Source organism: Bombina bombina, chromosome 2 (assembly GCF_027579735.1).
Source record: "Bombina bombina isolate aBomBom1 chromosome 2, aBomBom1.pri, whole genome shotgun sequence".
NCBI lineage: Eukaryota > Metazoa > Chordata > Amphibia > Anura > Bombinatoridae > Bombina > Bombina bombina.
The window spans coordinates 763,962,746-763,980,782 of record NC_069500.1 but is presented as its reverse complement, the minus strand read 5'-3'; the positions used below and the strand labels follow the sequence as shown (position 1 = coordinate 763,980,782).

Genomic DNA, 18,037 nt, shown 5'->3' with positions numbered 1-18,037 from the left:
GAGCCTAACGCAGCATTTGTTTGAACTCTCGATACCAGAGTTAATTTTATGGTGCGGCCAGAAAAAAGCCCGCGGAGCGTTAACAGCCCTTTTACCGCCGAACTCCAAATCTAGGCCTATATAAGTTAAAACAATTTTTAACCATTTAAAAACTAAAATTGTTATGAACAGCAGTCATAGGGATAAACTTGAGAGATATTTATCCAAGAATCGGTCACCATTCAAATAATATATATTTAAGAGACTGTTACATTATATATCACAAATGAAAAGAGACCACAATTTTCCTTTTCTTTTTGTACCACCTTAATCCTATTATAAGATGTAAAAATAGGTATTTTACATTAAATATGTATTTTTATTTACACTTTGTCTCATCAGATTTTAGCAAAAGTAAATCATTAGTTCTAAAGGATTTAATAACAACAATAGAAAATTGACTGTACAAACTACAAATTATGTGTACAAAGGTGTAAGGTTTATTTTTGGACCTAACCTCTGTATAGTGTTACATGAAACTAATCATATATCTACTAGTATTCTCTAGATTCCCTGATATAGGTCTATATCCCACCTTAAATGTATACCCTTAGATTCCTTAGTTTCCAGCTTAAAAATCCACTGTACTTCAACATCTAGCAACTTTTTGGATCTATCCCCACTTCTCTTATTCATGGGGATGTAATCAATAGCTTGAAAACGTAACGCTTTTTTGTTCTCTGCATGGAGGTTGAAGTGTTTCGCCACCGTGGTTTTAGGGGTGTCTTTTTCAATGGATGTGAGATGCTCACGTATCCTATCTTTCAGGTTCCTGCTTGTGGAACCTGTATATTGTTTACCAAAGACTCTGCATGTAATTATATAGATGACATATTTTGAACAACAATCTAGCCTGTATTATATTTTATGCTGGGAATTAAAACCCTTTCTTGCTAGCCATGTCTCCTTAGTTTGAGATTCAGAATTGTACACATATTTAATCAAACGGCTTCCAATAGTAGCTGCTTTTTTGGGTATAAATTTAATTCTCTTATCCAGAATAGCTTTGCATTCCTGGTCAAGAGTTAGGATGCCAAGATTTTTATTTATGATACTTTTGATCTTACCAAACTGATTACTGAACTGTGTAACAAACTTAATATCGAATGGAGATACTCATCACTCATCACTTTTTTTATTTTATATATATATATATATATATATATATATATATATATATATATATATATATATATGTATATATATATATATATATATATATGTAATGTATACATATGTATCTATGTGTTTTACTTTATATTTACTGCACATATTTCACATTATGATGTTCTTTACTTACGGGATAATGTTATTTTCTGATGGTTGCTGATAATGGGCCTCTGTACGCCTATGTATATATTTCCTTAAAATTTGCCATTTCCAACTACAATAGTCATTCACAACATTAACAATATCTACACTGTATTTCTGAACAATTTGATGGTTGTTTAATGGACAAAAAAAATTGCGTTTCTTTTGAAAACAAGGGAATTTCTAAGTGACTCCAAACTTTTGAACACTAATGTGCATATGTATGTATGTATTGTTACGGTTACCCTTAGTCTCGCTGAGAGATGGACCGCTTAGTAGCCTGGATCCCTATTGCTAAAGAGGGGAGAAGCTGCTTTCCATAGTATTCTATATGAGTCTCGCAAATATAGAATAATCTCCCTTAGCTGCAGTACAGCTAGGATACCCTTCTGCCCACAAAAACGAGTCAACGCTGCGATTGAGGGTCAAACAAGAACTCAGGACTGGGATGCCCAGCCTGCTTTTTATTAAGGTTACATGCACACAGGGCACTCCCAGGGGGAGAGGGGGGGAAGCACAAAATCCCCCATCACACATTTAGATAGAGAGCACTGTCCTTTGACAGGCCACAATAGGATTACAGTACTTAAGATAACAAGTTTACAAGTTCATCTTATCAATTAGCAGTCTGGCTCCAGAGGTGATTAGACAATAGTTTCTAAAAGCTGAAAAAAAAAGAGTTAACTCTTTATGAAATGAAACTTGTTACAGTTTTCTTGGAGCCCTTCTTAGGCGCTGGCTTGCTGGTTCAGGCATTGCTGCTGGGAAATAAGCTCTTCACAACAGAATAACTAATGCTTCTGTAACATTGCTCCCTTTCTGTGGAACACTCTGGCAGACACGGTCTGACCCCTTTTCGGGGCAGACTAAGGCTGTCCAGACCGCTGGTTATGCGGGGCTGAGGTCGGTTTGTCTGGACAACCCGTCGGCGTTGCCATTCTGTTTCCCAGGTCTGTAAGTAATGGTGAAATTGAAGGTTTGCAACGATAAGCTCCAACGTAATAGCCTGCCGTTATCTCCAGAGACCCGGTTCAGCCACACCAACGGGTTATGGTCGGTGACCAGAGTGAACTCCTGACCATATAAATAGGGAGTCAATTTCTTTAATGCCCACACCAAAGCCAAACACTCCTTTTCGACCGCTGCATAGCTGACTTCGCGGGGCAGGAGCTTCCGGCTGATGTAGGCAACTGGATGCTCCCCTCCATCTTCGCCTACTTGGCTGAGGACAGCTCCCAGCCCGAACATGGAAGCATCTGTATGGACGATAAAACGTTTGTTAAGGGCTGGGGCCGCCAAGACAGGAGCGTTAATTAGAGCATTTTTGAGAGCCTGGAAAGCCGTTTCACAGTGGGGAGACCACAGGACCTGTCGAGGTAAGTTCTTCTTGGTCAAGTCAGTCAGGGGTTTGGCAAGTGTGCTGTAGTCTGGTACGAACCGTCTATAGTACCCTGCCGTGCCCAGGAAGGCTAGGACCTGAGTCTTAGTGATGGGGGTGGGCCAATTGGCGACAGCTTCTATTTTGGCCGGCTCTGGTCGCTGCTTTCCACACCCCACCCGGTGACCCAGGTACTGTACCTCGGCCATCCCAAAGTGGCATTTTTCTGGCTTCAGAGTCAGGCCAGCAGCCCGGATCTGATCCAGAACCATTCCCACATGAGCTAAGTGGTCCTCCCAGGACTCACTGTGGATCGCTATGTCGTCCAGGTAGGCGCAAGCAAAACTCTGGAAGCCATCCAGGAGCCTATCCACCAAGCGCTGGAATGTAGCTGGGGCATTCTTCATCCCAAACGGCATTACCCTAAACTGATATAAGCCGAATGGGGTGACGAATGCCGACTTGGGGATAGCCTCCGGGGCCAGGGGAATCTGCCAGTAACCTTTGCAGAGGTCAATAGTGGTCAGGTAATTTCCCCTGGCTATACGATCGAGTAGCTCGTCTACCCTGGGCATAGGGTAAGCGTCCGTCACGGTATTTTCATTGAGCCTCCGATAGTCTACGCAGAACCGGGTGGTCCCATCTTTCTTGGGCACCAAGACAACTGGGGAGGCCCAGGGACTATCGGAGGGCTCAATTACCCTGAGCTGGAGCATCTCATCGATCTCCTTCTTCATTCCTGTCCTAACTGCTTCGGGGATTCGGTACGGAGCCTGGCGCAAGGGAGCTTGTCCCGGAGTATCTACCTGGTGGGTGGTTAAAGTAGTGTACCCTGGCTTCGGGGAGAAGGTGAGGTGTTTGGACTGGAGGAGTTGGTTGAGCTGCTCCCTTTCAGTGGGGCTAAGTCGGTCCCCTATCTGAACCTGCGCCACTATACCTGTGGGGAGGCTCTTTTCTAATAGGTCTGGAATGGGTAAACTGTCGGGGTCTTCCTGAGGGGAACAACATACGGCCGTCACGTTCTCTGGTCGCTCAAAATATTCCTTGAGCATGTTTACATGGAATGTCTTTCTAAGATTGTTGTCGTGGCAGCTAGCTATCACATAAGTGGTGTCTCCCCTTTTCTCTACGATCTGGTAGGGACCCTGCCAGGACGCCTGCAATTTGTCTGTCTTCACCGGCTTAAGTACTAACACCTTTTGTCCTATGGTGAAGATTCTCTTTCGGGCCCCCCGATCGTACCATACTTTCTGTCTTCTCTGGGCCAACTGGAGATTAGCCCGCACGGATTTGGCTAATTGCTCCATTCGGTCCCTGAGTTCCAGCACGTATGGCACAATTGGGACACCGTCAGCCTCCATCTCTCCCTCCCAGTGCTCCCGGATCAGGTTTAGGGGTCCCCGTACCTTTCTTCCGTAGAGCAACTCGAAGGGAGAGAACCCTGTCGTTTCCTGGGGCACCTCCCGATAAGCAAATAGGAGGTGCGGCAGGAAGCGTTCCCAGTCTCGGTATTCCTGAGTGAACGTCTTGAGCATTTGCTTGAGGGTCCCATTGAACCTCTCACACAGCCCGTTCGTCTGGGGGTGGTATGGGGAGCTTAGGAGGGACTTAATTTTGCAAACCTGCCAGAGTTGTTGGGTCAATTCAGCCGTAAATTGGGTGCCTCGGTCGGATAGGATTTCTTTTGGAAATCCTACCCGGGAGAACACCTGTACTAGTGCATTCGCTACCGTATCCGCTTGTATGTTGGATAGGGCGACAGCCTCTGGGTACCTGGTAGCGTAGTCCACTACGGTAAGAATGTATCGCTTACCGGAGGGACTAGGGGTAGCCAGTGGTCCCACTAGGTCAATAGCAACCCGGCTGAAGGGTTCCTCTACAATGGGCATATTTACTAGCTGGGCTTTAGGGTGATCGCCTCGCCTTCCTACTCGTTGACACACATCGCAGGTGTTACAGTAAGTTCTAACGTCAGCGTGCACCCCTGGCCAAAAGAACGTGTGAGTAATGCGGTGTAGGGTACGGGTAACGGCTAGGTGGCCTGCTAAGGGGATGTCGTGGCCTATTTTGAGGATTTCTTGACGGTATTTGTGGGGCACTACCAGCTGTCGCCTACGCTGTCCCCTTTTCTCTGTCCAGCGGTATAGTTTCCCTTTTTCCCATAAGAATGTTTCGTTATCTGCCCCGCCCCCTCCGGTCTCTGCTCGTTCCCGGTACTTTTGTAAGGTCGGGTCAGTCTTAGACTCTGCCTCGAAGGCATCTGGGGTGTCCCAGGGTATGGGGCCTAACCTGTCAGGCAAGGTCGGGGTAGGTCTTACCTGTGTCTCCCGCACTGGTGAGAGCTCTCGCTCCGTCCGGGCTTGGGCCCGTGTAGTCACTGGGTCCGCCTCGTTGTTGCATACTGGAGCATAGGCAGAAGTCATGGGGCCCAAATCGTTGCCCAGTAGTACTTCGGCAGGTAAATTATCCATTAGGCCCACGTTCACAGCCCCCTTTCCCGCTCCCCAATCAAGATGCACTTTAGCTGTTGGAATTTTGTACACATCCCCCCCCGCCACTCTAACGGCCACAGTCTGTCCGGATCGCTTGTGCTCTGGCACCAAATGACTCTGTACCAGCGTGATAGTAGCCCCTGTGTCTCGCAATCCCTCGGTAGATCGCCCCTCAAGCCATACCCTCTGCCGATGGTGCTGGCGGTTATCTGAGGCAGCATATACAGGGTCTGCCTCGTGAAGCGGCCCCACATATCCCTCCATAGGGGCCTCTTGGTTAACACAGAGGGCCAGGGCCGGACGATAGGACCCAGAGGGGTAATTGTAATTCCTGGGTGTCTGGTGCGTATTAAGGGGGCAGCTAGCCATGAAATGCCCTGGTTGCTTGCATCGGTGGCAAGTCGGTCTGGGACGCTCAGAGCTGTTATTGGGTGGTCCTGAGTGTCGGACGGGCCCTGTGGGCACCGGGGCTCGGAATTCAGCACGAGGGGGTGCACGGTAAACCTCTCTGGGTTCGACCCGTGCTGGAGCTCGGTAGTTCATGGGTTCGTGAAGACGGGAGTCATAATGTTCATCGGCCAATTTGGCTGCTTCTTCTAAGGTAGAAGGCCGCCTGTCTCGCAGCCATTCCTTCCCTTGCTGTTCCATGCCATTATAAAAATGTTCTAAGAGAAACAATTGTAAAATTTCCTCCCCAGTCACCGCTTTACTTCCGCTCAGCCAGTGATTTGCCGCTCTCCGCATTCGGTGCGCCCATTCCATATGGGTATCGTTAGGCTTCTTTTCCGTGCCCCGAAACTGTCGGCGATACGTGTCCGGAGTTACAGCGTACCGTCGCAACAGTGTCTCCTTAACTAGCTCATACTGTGTCACTTCCTCAGCACCCAGAGTACGAAAGGCTTCCAGGGCTCGCCCGGATAGTTTCCCAGACAATATCGTGGGCCACTCTCTGTTGGGAATCTGGTGCAGGGCACATTGCCTTTCGAAGTCCGCCAAATATTCATCAATCCCTGTCTTGCTCTCTAGGAAGGGTCGAAATGCCGCATAGGGTATCTTGGGCCTCCCAGCATTTTCGACAGGGATGATTACCTGCGGGGCTTCAGCATTGCGGTGTGCGTTCGCTAGGTTGAGTTCGTGGGCTCGAGTCTCTCGTATATCCTCGTCCGCCTCCGCCATCAACTGCTGTACCAATTCCATGGAGGGGTTCGGCCCGTATAATGAGAGCCTTTCCCGAACAATCCTGGTTTTTTCGTCACTAATCGTGGTCGGTGTTTCCGCCATTGTGAAGCTCTGATCCAGTTCGGTCAATTCTGCGATCAGCTCTCTCCTCGGCCGGTTGCTGGCGTACCCCCCTCTGCTTTCAAGTAAATCCTTTAGGGTTGTACGCTTCAATTTTTCGTAAGCGCTCTCCATCCGTTCTGTACCTCTCCTAGGAAATCCAGGAAAATCCCGCCGCTGCCGCCAAATGTTACGGTTACCCTTAGTCTCGCTGAGAGATGGACCGCTTAGTAGCCTGGATCCCTATTGCTAAAGAGGGGAGAAGCTGCTTTCCATAGTATTCTATATGAGTCTCGCAAATATAGAATAATCTCCCTTAGCTGCAGTACAGCTAGGATACCCTTCTGCCCACAAAAACGAGTCAACGCTGCGATTGAGGGTCAAACAAGAACTCAGGACTGGGATGCCCAGCCTGCTTTTTATTAAGGTTACATGCACACAGGGCACTCCCAGGGGGAGAGGGGGGGAAGCACAAAATCCCCCATCACACATTTAGATAGAGAGCACTGTCCTTTGACAGGCCACAATAGGATTACAGTACTTAAGATAACAAGTTTACAAGTTCATCTTATCAATTAGCAGTCTGGCTCCAGAGGTGATTAGACAATAGTTTCTAAAAGCTGAAAAAAAAAGAGTTAACTCTTTATGAAATGAAACTTGTTACAGTTTTCTTGGAGCCCTTCTTAGGCGCTGGCTTGCTGGTTCAGGCATTGCTGCTGGGAAATAAGCTCTTCACAACAGAATAACTAATGCTTCTGTAACATTTTTATATATATATATATATATATATAGATAGATAGATAGATACACACATACACATTTTATTGATTATTTGGTAAGATTACAGCCTTAACAGGTGAATTTAATTCTGTTCCTAAAATTAGATATCAAATGGGTCTGAGTTATCACAATAAGTAGGACCAGCAACTCTAGTCTGATGCCACAGGTGTACTGTCTTCACTTATTGTCAAATGCATGGCTGCCACAGAGGGTTGCAAATTCCTTACTGTAAAATGTGTTGTTGCTCTTTCTCTCTCACAACTGAAGGTTTAATGATTATCATTTTGTGCAAAATGCCTAATAAAGACACATTGCATTTTCAGGTCTGGTGTCTGATATTCTAGAATCCTCTTCAGAAGTGACCTGTATGGAAATTGGAGAGAGTAAGAGGATACTATTGTGTGGTTTAGCCTCAGGGACTGTACTGGCCTTTCCACTAGATCAGAGACAAGATGTTGCATGTATTCCTCCACCTGATAAAAGCACAGAAGTTGTCTGTCTATCTCTTAGCAAGAGGGAAAACCATCTGGCTGTGGCTTATCATCATCTAATAGTTCTATATGATGTCAGCAAGGGAGACCCTAATCCACTACTGGATGGTCCCATCCATTCTATCCATCCAGGCATCTCAAGTGCTGTGTGCAGAGTGGCCATTCTGGAGGATTGGAGGGTTCTTTATGGAATGGAAGGAGGAGAGCTGTGTCACTTCAGCTGTGTTAAAGATAAAGGTCGGAGACTAGAGTCCCATGGAAGCAAAATAACCTGCCTAGAAACAAGCAATAATGAAGTATATGCACTAAGTGGGTGCAGGGACTCAGTTCAGCGACTTTGGAACCTGGAAACTGGCAAATGGGAGTATGAGATGTGTTACAAGGTATGTAAGATTTTATAAAGATAAGTTATCATATACTTCAACCTAGTAATAGATAAAATAGTTAATATGGGCTTATGGGTTGGAATACATTGAATAGATTTTCTTGAAGACAGAAGTTTGGTGTCTGTGGCTTTCAGTAGAAAATGGAAAAAGCCATTTGTATATCACTTGTACCACTGGTATCCAATCATTTTCATAAGCAGCTAGTAAGAATACCAGGTCTAATGCAAGCAACCTCTTGTTGTTTGGTGGAGTTTTGAAAAGCAAAGCCTAGGGCTTGCCAATCAGCTTGTTTGAGTCAGCCCAGAATAAAACATGTTTTCTTATCTTTATTTTTTTTATAACAGTATACTAAAATATTGTATGGTGCAGATGGTGCAATGATCAAACATATGGCTGTCATTACAATAATATCAAAGCAAACAAGGCTACAAGTTACATATTATTTTTCTGCTAAAAATGCATAGCTGTACAAATACTAGAATAGCACTAGATCATGTTGTTACTAATAGGAAAATGAAGGGTTAGGCTTTGACTCATGCTGAAGGAACTACATTCTAAATCCCCAAAGGAAAGGGGAGGAGATTAAACAAACAATAAATAAATCTGAATTAAGTCCTGATATAAAATGTTTCTGAGCAGTAACCTAGATGGGCCATGAAGTAGAGAATGTACCTAATGAGAAACATATACTAAGTTATTCAAGGGAACCCAAATCTCATTATAAAAATGTAGTTTATCTGTAAGGCAGTATACATATTGCAATATATTTTTTATATATGCCATGACTGTGACTACTTAGGAAAAGGTTGGAGAAGTCGATCTCTTCCAAAGCATTGCAATAGTATGATTTGTTGTGGTAAGTAGGTTAGTAACAAATGTTTGCACTCAGTGTAGCTGAGGAAAACCCATGTGTAAGAGAACTACCTCTGGACCTCTAGCAAGCTCAAAGTGCGTCTGAACACAAGCAGCAAAGGTGTCAGGCCAAAGGGTAGATAGCTTAGGGCATTCCCACCAAATATTACATTCTTTTCCAACTGATCCACAATACCTCCAGCACAAAGGGGAGAAGATTCTGTGCAATACACTTGGTACTAGATGAGTCCAGATAAATTAAATTCAGCACTTCTGAGGTGGTGAACACTACGGCTTAAGAAGCAGACTTGTGTGTGCGAGCTCCTCCTGACTCTCTTTGATGGATGGAAGTTAAAGCATTTAAAGGATAACTGTTCAGAACATGTCAATGTGTTATTAATTCTGCCCACAAAAAAAAGCTCCAGAATAAAACTTTTGTTAGATCTTTTGCTATATTCTGTGTTTCTGTTATATAATATAAAACAGTTTTCCTTATTTGTGACGCCCTTAAAGCAACAAGATTAATATTTCTTTCATTCTCTTTCTACTGATCAGGGCTTCTTTTTCCAAGGCATTGAATGTGCTTGCTTCTCACAAGATGATAAATACATATACACAGGATCTCAGGATCGAGCCATCAAAGTCTGGGACGTTGCAACTGGTGAGGACACATTTACTGCAGGTTCTCTTGCCCAAGCCCTTATCTCATCTGCAAGTACTATAGCCCATATTTCATGTAAACGTTCTTTATTTTTTTCAGGTTTTATCCTGACACCTTCATAAATTCACCAATTTTTAGCATTGTAGTACATACTAATGCTCCCGCGAGTGTGTCAGTCTTGAGTATCTATATTTAATTTCCTTTTTAACATGATTTATTCATTTAGGCCTAGATTTAGAGTTCGGCGGTAGCCGTGAAAACCAGCGTTAGAGGCTCCTAACGCTGGTTTTGGCCGCCCGCTGGTATTTGGAGTCAGTGATTAAAGGGTCTAACGCTCACTTTTCAGCCGCGACTTTTCCATACCGCAGATCCCCTTACGTCAATTGCGTATCCTATCTTTTCAATGGGATCTTTCTAACGCCGGTATTTAGAGTCGTTTCTGAAGTGAGCGTTAGAGCTCTAACGACAAAACTCCAGCCGCAGGAAAATAGCAGGAGTTAAGAGCTTTCTGGGCTAACGCCGGTTCATAAAGCTCTTAACTACTGTACCCTAAAGTACACTAACACCCATAAACTACCTATGTACCCCTAAACCGAGGTCCCCCCACATCGCCGCCACTCGATTTAAATTTTTTAACCCCTAATCTGCCGACCGCCACCTACGTTATACTTATGTACCCCTAATCTGCTGCCCCTAACCCCGCCGACCCCTGTATTACATTTATTAACCCCTAACCTGCCCCCCACAACGTCGCCGCCAGCTACTTACAATAATTAACCCCTAATCTTCCGACCGCAAAGCGCCGCCACCTACGTTATCCCTATGTACCCCTAATCTGCTGCCCCTAACACCGCCGACCCCTATATTAGATTTATTAACCCCTAATCTGCCCCCCTCAACGTCGCCGACACCTGCCTACACTTATTAACCCCTAATCTGCCGAGCGGACCTGAGCGCTACTATAATAAAGTTATTAACCCCTAATCCGCCTCACTAACCCTATCATAAATAGTATTAACCCCTAATCTGCCCTCCCTAACATCGCCGACACCTACCTTCAATTATTAACCCCTAATCTGACGACCGGAGCTCATCACTACTATAATAAATGGATTAACCCCTAAAGCTAAGTCTAACCCTAACACTAACACCCCCCTAACTTAAATATAATTTACATCTAACGAAATTAATTAACTCTTATTAAATAACGTATTCCTATTTAAAGCTAAATACTTACCTGTAAAATAAATCCTAATATAGCTACAATATAAATTATAATTATATTATAGCTATTTTAGGATTAATATTTATTTTACAGGCAACTTTGTAATTATTTTAACCAGGTACAATAGCTATTTAATAGTTACCTAGTTAAAATAATAACAAATTTACCTGTAAAATAAATCCTAACCTAAGATATAATTAAACCTAACACTACCCTATCAATAAATTAATTAAATAAACTACCTACAATTACCTACAATTAACCTAACACTACACTATCAATAAATTAAACACAATTCCTACAAATAAATACAATTAAATAAACTAGCTAAAGTACAAAAAATAAAAAAGAACTAAGTTACAAAAAATAAAAAAATATTTACAAACATCAGAAAATTATTACAACAATTTTAAACTAATTACACCTACTCTAAGCCCCCTAATAAAATAACAAAGACCCCCAAAATAAAAAATTCCCTACCCTATTCTAAATTAAAAAAGTTAAATGCTCTTTTACCTTACCAGCCCTGAACAGGGCCCTTTGCGGGGCATGCCCCAAGAATTTCAGCTCTTTTGCCTGTAAAAAAAACACATACAATACCCCCCCCCAACATTACAACCCACCACCCACATACCCCTAATCTAACCCAAACCCCCCTTAAATAAACCTAACACTAAGCCCCTGAAGATCTTCCTACCTTGTCTTCACCATCCAGGTATCACCGATCCGTCCTGGCTCCAACATCTTCATCCAACCCAAGCGGGGGTTGGCGATCCATCATCCGGTGGCTGAAGAGGTCCAGAAGAGGCTCCAAAGTCTTCCTCCTATCCGGCAAGAAGAGGACATCCGGACCGGCAAACATCTTCTCCAAGCGGCATCTTCGATCTTCTTGCATCCGGTGCGGAGCGGGTCCATCTTGAAGCAGGCGACGCGGATCCATCCTCTTCTTCCGTTGTCTCCCGACGAATGACGGTTCCTTTAAGGGATGTCATCCAAGATGGCGTCCCTTGAATTCCGATTGGCTGATAGGATTCTATCAGCCAATCGGAATTAAGGTAGGAATATTCTGATTGGCTGATGGAATCAGCCAATCAGAATCAAGTTCAATCCTATTGGCTGATCCAATCAGCCAATCAGATTGAGCTTGCATTCTATTGGAACAGCCAATAGAATGCGAGCTCAATCTGATTGGCTGATTGGATCAGCCAATCGGATTGAACTTGATTCTGATTGGCTGATTCCATCAGCCAATCAGAATATTCCTACCTTAATTCCGATTGGCTGATAGAATCCTATCAGCCAATCGGAATTCAAGGGACGCCATCTTGGATGACGTCCCTTAAAGGAACCGTCATTCGTCGGGAGACAACGGAAGAAGAGGATGGATCCGCGTCGCCTGCTTCAAGATGGACCCGCTCCGCACCGGATGCAAGAAGATCGAAGATGCCGCTTGGAGAAGATGTTTGCCGGTCCGGATGTCCTCTTCTTGCCGGATAGGAGGAAGACTTTGGAGCCTCTTCTGGACCTCTTCAGCCACCGGATGATGGATCGCCAACCCCCGCTTGGGTTGGATGAAGATGTTGGAGCCAGGACGGATCAGTGATACCTGGATGGTGAAGACAAGGTAGGAAGATCTTCAGGGGCTTAGTGTTAGGTTTATTTAAGGGGGGTTTGGGTTAGATTAGGGGTATGTGGGTGGTGGGTTGTAATGTTGGGGGGGGTATTGTATGTGTTTTTTTTACAGGCAAAAGAGCTGAAATTCTTGGGGCATGCCCCGCAAAGGGCCCTGTTCAGGGCTGGTAAGGTAAAAGAGCTTTTAACTTTTTTAATTTAGAATAGGGTAGGGAATTTTTTATTTTGGGGGTCTTTGTTATTTTATTAGGGGGCTTAGAGTAGGTGTAATTAGTTTAAAATTGTTGTAATAATTTTCTGATGTTTGTAAATATTTTTTTATTTTTTGTAACTTAGTTCTTTTTTATTTTTTGTACTTTAGCTAGTTTATTTAATTGTATTTATTTGTAGGAATTGTGTTTAATTAATTTATTGATAGTGTAGTGTTAGGTTAATTGTAGGTAATTGTAGGTAGTTTATTTAATTAATTTATTGATAGGGTAGTGTTAGGTTTAATTATATCTTAGGTTAGGATTTATTTTACAGGTAAATTTGTTATTATTTTAACTAGGTAACTATTAAATAGCTATTGTACCTGGTTAAAATAATTACAAAGTTGCCTGTAAAATAAATATTAATCCTAAAATAGCTATAATATAATTATAATTTATATTGTAGCTATATTAGGATTTATTTTACAGGTAAGTATTTAGCTTTAAATAGGAATAAGTTATTTAATAAGAGTTAATTAATTTCGTTAGATGTAAATTATATTTAAGTTAGGGGGGTGTTAGTGTTAGGGTTAGACTTAGCTTTAGGGGTTAATCCATTTATTATAGTAGCGATGAGCTCCTGTCGTCAGATTAGGGGTTAATAATTGAAGGTAGGTGTCGGCGATGTTAGGGAGGGCAGATTAGGGGTTAATACTATTTATGATAGGGTTAGTGGGGCGGGTTAGGGGTTAATAACTTTATTATAGTAGCGGTGCGGTCCGCTCGGCAGATTAGGGGTTAATAAGTGTAGGCAGGTGTTGGCGACGTTGTGGGGGGCAGATTAGGGGTTAATAAATATAATATAGGGGTCGGCGATGTTAGGGCAGCAGATTAGGGGTACATAGGGATAACGTAGGTTGCGGCGGTTTACGGAGCGGCAGATTAGGGGTTAAAAAAAATATGCAGGGGTCAGCGATAGCGGGAGCGGCAGATTAGGGGTTAATAAGTGTAAGGTTAGGGGTGTTTAGACTCGGGGTACATGTTAGAGTGTTAGGTGCAGACGTAGGAAGTGTTTCCCCATAGGAAACAATGGGGCTGCGTTAGGAGCTGAACGCTGCTTTTTTGCAGGTGTTAGGTTTTTTTTCAGCTCAAACAGCCCCATTGTCTCCTATGGGGATATCGTGCAGGAGCACGTTTTTGAGGCTGGCCGCGTCCGTAAGCAACTCTGGTATCGAGAGTTGCATTTGCGGTAAAAATGCTCTACGCTCCTTTTTTGGAGCCTAACGCAGCATTTGTTTGAACTCTCGATACCAGAGTTAAATTTATGGTGCGGCCAGAAAAAAGCCCGCGGAGCGTTAACAGCCCTTCTACCGCCAAACTCCAAATCTAGGCCCAAGTTTATTAAATGCCAATAACAACTTTATTGCAATCTAAACAGTTAAAGGGACACTGAACCCAATTTTTTTCTTTTGTGATTCAGATAGAGCATGCAATTTTAAGCAACTTTCTAATTTACTCCTATTATTAAATTTTCTTTATTCGCTTGGTATCTTTATTTGAAATGCAAGAATGTAAGTTTAGATACCGGCCCATTTTTGGTGAACAGTCTGGGTTGTCCTTGCTGATTGGTGGATAAATTCATCCACCAATAAAAAAGTGCTGTCTAGAGGTCTGAAGAAAAAAATTGGGTTCAGTGTCCCTTTAATGAACTCTAAACCACTTGAGCTAGTAGAGGTGCATTCTTTATTGTATTGTCCTTGTTCCTGAAAGATGTATTTATATGCTCCTCAATTATTTGGGTTCACCAATTCTGCTGAGAAGAGGTCAGCATTGCTGTAATTCTGAAGCTTAGTGCACAATTGAGAACAGTTACAACCATTTAAAAAAAATGTGTTATGTTTGTGATGGTATATTTTTTATTTTAAATGCTAATATCTCCTGGAATTTTAGGTAACCTCCTCGCAGTACAGTACGTTTATGCAACTGTGACTCGGATTGTCTGTACCCAGGATGGATTCATTGCCACAACAAGGCTTGGCTATGTCATTCATGAACAGTTCAGGTGTCCTCAAACAATTAGCCCTCAGTACGACCCATTGAAGAACATTAAAGCCACATGCACTGTGATATCAAGGAAAAAAAAGAAAAACAAAGACAAAGCTGATGAAAAAGCCGGAAAATCAAGGTGGAGATGCAGAGATCAAACCACCAAAACATCACAAATATGCCACATTGTTTAGCAAGAGAGGAGAGGAACTGTGTTCTACTGTAGGTTTCCTGGGAAGACCACTCCAAAGTAACCCGTCATCAATCTGCACATGTCTTTTGTGTCCCTGAAATAGTTAAACCAGAGTTGGATTTAGGTTTTATAAAGCATGATGCTCAGTCTGTTTCCACTTTTAACTCGATTTGTCTATTTTTTTTAAGCACTTAGGGCTATTTAGCGCCTTCGCTCACGCACAAACACCACCAGAAGTAAACTTTTAACTTGCGTGGGATAGCACACATATTACAAGTTGAAAGTAATGTCAGGACTTCAGATATAGCTCATGCACTTTCTGTTGGGGTACCTCAAGGCTCTGTCCTTGGTCCCCTTCTCTTTTCAATCTACACATCGTCACTAGGTTCCTTAATAAAGTCCCATGGGTTTCAATATCATCTGTATGCCGATGACACCCAAATCTACCTCTCTGCACCAGACCTACCTCCATCCTTACTAACCCGTGTCACTAACTGTCTTTCTCACATCTCATCTTGGATGTCCTCTCACTACCTTAAGCTAAATCTCTGCAAAACTGAACTCCTTATTTTTTCCCCCTTCTTCCAATGTCTCCACCCCCAAAATTTCTATAACTGTTGATAATTCCATCATTACCCCTACCCCGCACGCCCGATGTCTTGGGGTCACACTTGACTCAGATCTTTCCTTCACTCCTCACATTCAGTCCTTGGCTAAAGCCTGCCGCTTCCACCTTAAAAACATTGCTAAAATTAGACATTTCCTTACACAAGATACAACCAAGATTTTAATCCACTCTCTCATCCTTTCCCGCCTCGACTACTGCAATTCCATCCTCTCTGGTCTACTTAGCTGCCGCATAGCTCCTTTACAATCCATTATGAATGCCTCTGCCAGGCTCATCTTCCTTACTCATCACTCTTCATCTGCTGCACCTCTCTGCCAATCCCTTCACTGGCTTCCTCTTGCCTCCAGGATTAAGCATAAAATCCTCACCCTGACATATAAAGCTCTCAACTGCACTGCTCCCCCCTACATCTCAGAACTTGTCTCTAGATACTCTCCCTCCCGTCCCCTTCAATCAGCTCAGGTTCTCCTCCTCTCCTCCTCTCTTGTTACTTCCTCACATTCACGTTTACAGGACTTCTCCAGACTGGCCCCCATCTTGTGGAATTCCCTGCCTCGCTCCATAAGACTCTCCCCTAGTTTTAACAGCTTCAAGCACTCCCTAAAAACTCTACTATTCAGGGATGCATACAACCAACACTAACCTTTCCTAACACCATTGCTTTCCCCTTGAACCCCTTAGATTGTAAGCCTATGGGCCCAGCTTTTTACAGATCGCTTCATAAGAGCCGACTACAACAGTGAAACTCTCGGGAGGGCCCTCTACCCACTTGACCCCTACAAAAGCTATCCTGTACACCGACTATGTTTACAGCGCTGTGGAATCTGTTGGCGCTCTACAAATACCTGATAATAATAATAATAAATATAGCAACCGCTTTAACTTTTCCACATAGAGTTCAAAACCTAACACCTATCGCTTGCTCGCACTCTAATCCGGTTGTGTTTACCCAAGTGCGCTATAGCCGACGTGAGTTATGAATATTTTACATTCCAATGTTCTTCACATAGAAGAAAATGTTCTTTTTGATTTAATTTTTTTTATTAAATATATATATATATATATATATATATATATATATATATATATATATATATATATATATATATATATATATATATATATATGACTTTTGGTAAAATATCTATCTATATCTCTCTATCTATCTATCTATCTATCTATCTATCTATCTATCTATCTATATATATATATACACAAGTTCAGTATGGCCTAGCACTCTTGACGACCGTTAATGTACCGGGGTGCACTACAAATATGCAAATATAACAAAAAATAGAAGGCACTAACCGGATTTAACAAGGGGTGAAAACACTTTATTTCCTTATGTGTAACGTTTCGAGAGAAACACTCCCCGTCTTCAGACAATCAATTTAACCAAACCTTAAGCAAGGATTTAAATACCCTCTTACCTAATTACTAACTAGTCTACCTAGTTAAAAAAAAATACAAACTTGCCTGTGAAATAAAAATAAAACCTAAGCTAGATACAATGTAACTTTTAGTTAGATTGCAGCTAGCTTAGGGTTTATTTTATAGGTAAATATTTAGATTTAAATAGGAATTATTTAGTTATTAATAGTAGGTTTTATTTAGATTTTTTTTAAATTACATTAAAGTTAGGGGGTGTTAGGGTTAGACTTAGGGTTAGGGGTTAATAACTTTAGTATAGTGGCGGCGATGTCGGGGGCGGCAGATTAGGGGTTAATAAGTGTAATGTAGGTGGCGGCGATGTCGGGGGCGGCAGATTAGGGGTGAATAACTTTATTTAGGTGGCGGCGATGTCGGGGGCGCAGATTAGGGGTGTTAAGACTCAGGGTTTATGTTAGGGTGTTAGTTGTAAACATAATTATTTCTTTCCCCATAGGAATCAATGGGGCTGCGTTACGGAGCCTTATGCTCCTTTATTGCAGGTGTTAGATTTTTTTCAGCCGGCTCTCCCCATTGATGTCTATGGGGAAATCGTGCACGAGCACGTAAAACCAGTTCAAAGCAGCGCTGGTATTGGAGTGTGGTATGGAGCTCAATTTTGCTCAACGCTCACTTATTGTCTGCTAACGCCGGGTTTATGAAAACCTGTAATAGCAGCGCTATAGGGAGGTGAGCGGTGACAATAACTTGCAAGTTAGTACCGAGCCGCTCTTACCGCAAAACTCGTAATCTAGCCGTATGTTAAGCAATGAATGCTAATAACTATGCTGATAATATTCGCTGCACGCTCTTAAGGCATATCATATTTCACATATGCTTAAAGGAGATAAAGCATAAAAATACTAATATAGATACGCAGAGGAACAAGAAGTAAATTCAAAATAAACTAAGAAAAATATGTTTTTATTATTTTTGTTTTATTTTTTATTTATTTATTTTCTATTTATATTTCTTCTTAATATTTTTTCTTAGTTTATTTCGAATTTACTTCTTGTTCCTCTGCGT

At 42.6% G+C, this 18,037-nt stretch overlaps 1 protein-coding gene across 1 annotated transcript in view; it reads left to right on the top strand.

Moving 5' to 3' along the window:
- The window catches only part of NWD1 (NACHT and WD repeat domain containing 1), a 200,260-nt gene extending 185,141 nt beyond the window's left edge, over positions 1-15,119 (top strand). Inside the window, exons 19-21 of the mRNA XM_053702893.1 lie at positions 7,602-8,152; positions 9,563-9,668; positions 14,667-15,119. Of these exons, the coding sequence (XP_053558868.1) occupies positions 7,602-8,152; positions 9,563-9,668; positions 14,667-14,956 (947 nt within the window). The 3' untranslated portion in view covers positions 14,957-15,119. The remainder of the gene's footprint in view (positions 1-7,601; positions 8,153-9,562; positions 9,669-14,666) is intronic.
- The last annotated feature ends 2,918 nt before the right edge of the window (positions 15,120-18,037 follow it).